Source organism: Perkinsus marinus (genome assembly GCF_000006405.1).
Source record: "Perkinsus marinus ATCC 50983 genomic scaffold scf_1104296930250, whole genome shotgun sequence".
Classification (NCBI taxonomy): domain Eukaryota; phylum Perkinsozoa; order Perkinsida; family Perkinsidae; genus Perkinsus; species Perkinsus marinus.
The window spans coordinates 1-5,636 of NW_003216182.1; the positions used below are offsets into that span (position 1 = coordinate 1).

Sequence of the window (5,636 nt, forward strand, 5' to 3'; positions counted from 1 at the left end):
CATTGCCTCTTGGATATCATTGGACGTCATTTTGAGTAGATCAGCCGTAGAAGTAGAGTCATCAGCTACTCCCTCGAGCATGTCAGCAACATCCACACCTGTCCATTTGATAATGGTCTGTGTTGTGAAGGCTCCCTCATCCACAACAACATCATCCAACATCCGCTTCTGTAGTTGCTTATGGAAGATGTTCTCTTCTATTGTATGATGAGACAACAACCTTAACCAAATGACAGACATATTCTCGTTGAACATCTCTAACAAGAATCTACCTGAAGATGTGTACATCACGCGTCTGACCAATACGATGGCATCGATCCATGGCCTGGCGGTCCATTGCAGGGTTCCAATCGGAATCATAGAATATCACGCAATCGGCACCTGATACAGGAGATATCATCATAATTGCACACTATGGGGACACTGGAATACCTGTGAGATTAATACCAACACCTCCTGCTCGAGTCGAGGCTATAAAGGCAAAGATTTTGGGGGATTTGTTGAATGCTTCTACGACTAGTTGCCTCCGCAAAACCTAATAGCTATCAGTGGGGGGGTACTCCCTAGTGGCGTGCTCTACTTACTGGAGTACTGCCATCTAATCTAACGTAGGTGAAGCCATGAAGATTCATAGAGGCTTCGATGATGTCAAGCATCTTAGACATCTGTGTGAAGACAATACACTTGTGGCCACCATCGCGGAGAGTAGTAAGAAGTTCCCCAAGCTTCCGCATCTTCCCACAGTCTCTCTCTATCATATCCCTATATAGAACATCATGATCAATATGTGATCATAATCAATCGAGACTTACCTATCCGGGAAGCGACAATGTCTAAGAAGCCTAACGTGATGATAAGCCAGGGAATCCTGGTCTAAGGATGATGGTCCCGTGAATACACTCTTACGCTGCATCCTGACACGAGCAGTACAACGTGACAGCAGGGGACTGTACCTTTCATACCTTCTAATTCTCTCTGATTGTTGATGACCACCCGAGAAACTGACTCGTGGTAGCGGTGCCACTGCTATCTCAACATACTGGAAAAAAGCCTGCCAGGTGGTACTATATTTCTCGAGTCTCTCATAAGGGCGGAGACACATTGCTTTCAATGCTCTCGTCAGCTCATCTTCATTACAATACATGGGTTGGATATAACATATACGTATACAGTCAATACCATACATCGGATTCACAACGGAGGCGGTGGCAGCAGCATCGTACACCACATCTGCTCGGTTCCGTCTCTCATGCTTCAGCCGCTCTTCGAGTATGTAGGCGTCTTCCAACCATCTCCTCGTCTGTCCTATAGGAGTCATCTCCAACTTGTCCCTAGCGTAGTCCAAGAAGCACCGATACTGCTTCCCTTGCCCTTTACCATCACCCAGTTGAGTATCCTTTACAGCAAGCATAGCAGACCAGACCGCCCTACGACGAGAGTCTCCCCGCACCTCTAGAAGGGGTAAACACAGAGAGCCATAGGTGGTATATTGGGAGTAATCCTTATTATAAGGCGTATTAGTCCACAACAGTAATGTTGCGGGTAGCTCCAGCGTCAAAGGGAGCATGGCCAATGGTGAGCGTACGGGACGTGTCTCGAATAGATCTGGATGATTACAGACTTTCCGTAATTGCATCAATACCTGTATGAGTAGTACTATACTCCTACGATCATTGCTTGCTACATTCATGATGCCCTTACAATCAAGGTTTTCCACATCATGTCCTATATCACGCTGATTCATGAACTCCTCATACAGCCCTTGTTGCCTAGCAGGATGATAATCTATAATCATCGATGTCAGCCTAGAGGTATAGCTCACCTCCGAGATAGCTCCACCTTTACAACATGCTCGTACTTCTTTGGCATTTGCTTTTCAACTTGTCGTTTGAGTCTCCGGAGTATAAAGGGTCTGATAACCTTGTGGAGCCGATGTAACAGTTCCCTTTGCCCCTCGGCTGAGTTATCCTTTTCAATGGCATCCGTAAGCGGATCAGCGAACCTAGAATGCAGGGAACATGCTTCGGGATAATAATTAACAACAACTACCATTCCTGAAACTGCGAATGGCTAGCGAAAACATCAGGCATAAGAAAATGCAACAGGGACCACATCTCTATGAGACTGTTCTGTAGTGGAGTACCTAGCATAGGGTGCCGCTACTAATTATGATGATGATGCTTTCTTTGGGGTAGTATCACAGCAGCTCTTACCAGTGAGTAAAAGCCTCCTCTGGGAATTAAAGGTGAGTAAGGTCTGCCATCGTTGGGATCGAAAGTCCTTTATATGCTGTGCCTCATCCAGTATCATATAATACCTGATGACCATGGCCATCGTCCCCACCCATCACACGTAATGCGGATAGACGTAACACAGCATTATCCACATGCTACTAGGATAGAAGGGTAAACTTTATAGCCTATGTTCCCATCTGGAGGGTATCATCAATGCACATGTATCCTCTATACTAGATTGCTATCATATCCTACAACGTTGCTGTATAAAGGTTACTATAGTTGTTGCAGGTTACTACTACTCCTAAAGCCACGTAGATGCCATCCAACAAAGTTGCATCCGGTGTATTACCATCTCATCCTCTTGAAGGCCTGCGCATCTTTCAGTACGAGGTTGTAGCTAACTATACATACGTTGAAACTGTTGGCTTTAGACCAGCCAATCCTCTTCCATTTCCTCACCTGATTATCGTCTGATGCCTCAAAAAATCAGTTTCTCACTTTTTGGCTTCCATAATAAGTTAGAACTTTAAAACCGGGTAGCCATTTCTTGAATTCAAGCTCCCAGTTGAGGAGAACGGAGGTTGGCACGACTATCTGACGATGAGTACTGAAGGGTCGCTACTGCGTGTAACGGAGTGATCCAACTTTATGGTTACTACCAGATGAGGCCCCCATATATTCTCAGCACATGCCAGATGTGCTAGCATAGCGATAGTTTGTATGGTCTTCCCTAATCCCATCTCATCAGCTAGTATACCATTGAGACGTTGATCATGCAAGGTGACCAACCAGTCCAAGCCTATGTGCTGATACCTGATGATCAAGGGGTTACTATAGGGATTCATCTGTAAGGAGAGTACTACTCTAATAGTGTACAATTCCGCATTAGAGATGGTATGGGAGTCTTCAAGCCCAAATGATCACCCGCAGATCTGGCTACCGTGATGGGTATATCGTCAGATATTCTAGGCCTCTGACACTGATAATACGGTTCGTAATAGACTTCCCCTACTACCACCTTCCTAGGGCTGCTGCTACTGGTGTCAACGTCATTCCCACCTATTGCGGAGCCGACTGCATTCTGAAGTCAAACCGAAGATGTTGGTGCCATGAGGACTCCTCCTCCACTCAGCACACTAGATTAACCACTCCTCACTTCATCTGCCACTTCCCGCCGTTCCTCCTGTGTTAGTGGTTGGGATGGTACAGAGTCCAGTAATGGTGGATGAGGGGAGTCGTAGGTAGATGGTGTAGCATAACTAGGCTGTTGGCTAGTCGTTGAATCTAGGTATTACTACCCTATTCGACAACAGTTGAGACCAGTAAATGGCTACTACCCAAAGCGTCACCCACAGAGGCTGCAAATAACTCTGATTTCTCAACAAGAGCGTCCAACCTGGATATACTCCATAATCACCCAGAGCTCTGTGGAGGATTACTTCTTAAGATTCCTTTCACGCCTTCTAGCTGCTTTATCTCTCTCATACAGATGCTCAGCCACCTTACTGGATGCCTTCCAAAACTTCTCAACCTCCCTAATAGATCGATACCGCCTATACATATTATCGTCTTACACAGATACTCGTTTGGCGACATCTTTTGTATCATCCCCCCTTTGCCTACCACTCGCCATCAATACTCTAACAACTGCATCACTGAGGTGACAGTGTTAACTACCTCATCCTACTAACTACTAATAACACCACTCTAAGTTCGTCCCAGTGGAAATGATATCCGCCCACCACGCAGTAAGGTTCATCGATAACAGCAACTTGGCAATAGGAGTTTATACTCTTTTACTTCTTGCTGACCTTAGCCTTCTTGTCGGACTTCTGAGCAGCCTTACGGGCCTTCTCAGCGAGAGCGGCAGTGACGAGCTTCTGCTCCTCGAGGAGGAAGGCACGGATGATGCGCTGCCTCACGCACTTGCCACAGATGGAGCCACCGTAGGCACGAGAGACGTGACGTTCACGCTGCTTCAGCTGAGAGTACTTGAAGGGTCTGAGGCACTTAACCTAAAGGAACAGCAATTGATGACTAGCCTGGCATGGAGGTATGTGAGTGATGAATGACACCAAGTAAAAGCCTATATTGCATCCCTCATTACACCATTGATCTTGCCCTTGCAGTCTCCACAACGGGGACCAGTAGCGGTCTTGGTAATCTTATGATAGACCAAGTTTCCACCAGGAGTCTTGACAAGCTTCTGCTTGTTAGACTTAGTGTTGAAGTTGACCTTGCGGCGGTATGTAAGGCGTTGAACCATCTAACAGTAACAACAACAACATAGACACCATGACCACCGATACCTCTCATAATCACCACCCCACTAACACCGTAACGACTCGAGGCGTACGAGCCAAGCGCAACACATCTATATACTAGGCATCTCGTAACTACCATACTGCTACCATCCATACCCTCAGTATTACCTTGGGTGTGGGACGTTTCCACCTAAATCGTCTTGAGGCCAGTCGACCGTGCGAATCGATCGATTCGCCAAAAGAGCTACAATGGTTAAGGAAATGCAAGATTTTCAAGTTTTTAGTTATTCTCCTCTTCCGAAAAATACCTTACCATGAGCTGCTTGGACAGGAGGTCCCGGAGTCTACGGGATATACGGGGCGATTGGCTTAGCTTTGAGGAGGTAAGGTCTCGGAACAATCGATATGGTAACAAATGACCTACCGTCTAACAGGCCTATCCGCACCCTGATACTGATTTATCAACAACTATTAAAGCCCTATTTCCTGACTATTCTTCTGCGATTATCCATAGGTGAGACCATAGTGATCACCTTGTGTGTTGTAATTACATGTATAGTGTGTATGGATGAGCTCTTGTATATCGAATATAAAGTGACGGGCAGGTACATACACAGTCGCACAGTTGAGCAGAGGGCTCAGCTGAGGGTAGACCTAAAGCCCATCATGGATGGGGATAGAGGTCGGCCTAGTTACCTATACCATTAACGTCGTCACTCTTCCTTAATAGATCGGTCATCTACGGTTGCTAAAGGAACAGCGACTTGCCTCAGCAGCTCCTCTACCATCCCATCCACCATTGGCATCCTTAAACGATCCCTTAGTGAGTTAGGCATACAAGGGGATCATATCACATCGAATACCTACTCCCTTGCCTACAAGAAGCTTATGGATCGGGCTAGGTTTGGCGGGACAGAGTAGGCACATACTAACGTTACTCTCGGGTATCATCAATTACGAATCTCTAGATACCAGAAACTAGGCCGTAGTCTAGCAGTAGAAGACCATCGTTATGCCATGTCGGATGTTGGGAAGCCTAGCAATAGTGTTCTTACGGTAAATGGAGTATAGGGCGCTAGCTACAGGCACGTCTAGTAGGTCCTAGGGGGTATTGGTGGGGTCACAGCTCAGGATA

At 46.3% G+C, this 5,636-nt stretch overlaps 2 protein-coding genes across 2 annotated transcripts; both read right to left on the bottom strand.

The window, feature by feature from the left end:
• Window positions 1-98: 98 nt before the first annotated feature.
• On the bottom strand, window positions 99-3,870 carry Pmar_PMAR025719 (hypothetical protein; the record flags this gene model as incomplete). The annotated part of the gene is made up of 18 exons (XM_002787145.1): window positions 99-220; window positions 273-381; window positions 433-535; window positions 585-762; window positions 813-1,642; window positions 1,685-1,769; window positions 1,823-2,002; window positions 2,050-2,143; window positions 2,214-2,317; window positions 2,587-2,696; window positions 2,736-2,831; window positions 2,897-3,050; window positions 3,101-3,210; window positions 3,256-3,318; window positions 3,394-3,521; window positions 3,575-3,633; window positions 3,677-3,772; window positions 3,812-3,870. Coding segments are annotated over 18 exons (2,680 nt in total), but the record flags the coding sequence as incomplete, so codon positions are not given.
• Window positions 3,871-3,953: 83 nt separating this feature from the next.
• Window positions 3,954-4,691, bottom strand: Pmar_PMAR025720 (60S ribosomal protein L34, putative). Its single transcript, XM_002787146.1, has 3 exons — window positions 4,670-4,691; window positions 4,345-4,503; window positions 3,954-4,252 (listed from the first exon to the last, which is right to left on the bottom strand). The coding sequence occupies exons 2-3, from the start codon at window positions 4,501-4,503 to the stop codon at window positions 4,034-4,036; spliced, it is 378 nt and encodes a 125-aa protein (XP_002787192.1). The 5' UTR covers window positions 4,670-4,691; the 3' UTR covers window positions 3,954-4,033.
• Window positions 4,692-5,636: the final 945 nt, after the last annotated feature.

Bases quoted from the DNA above. Each gene is read 5' to 3' on its own strand.
- Pmar_PMAR025720 (XM_002787146.1), bottom strand. From the start codon at position 4,503: ATGGTTCAACGCCTTACATACCGCCGCAAGGTCAACTTCAACACTAAG. The intron at 4,253-4,344 runs GTAATGAGGGAT...CTGTTCCTTTAG, and splicing joins GCAAGGGCAAGATCAATGGT to GTTAAGTGCCTCAGACCCTT.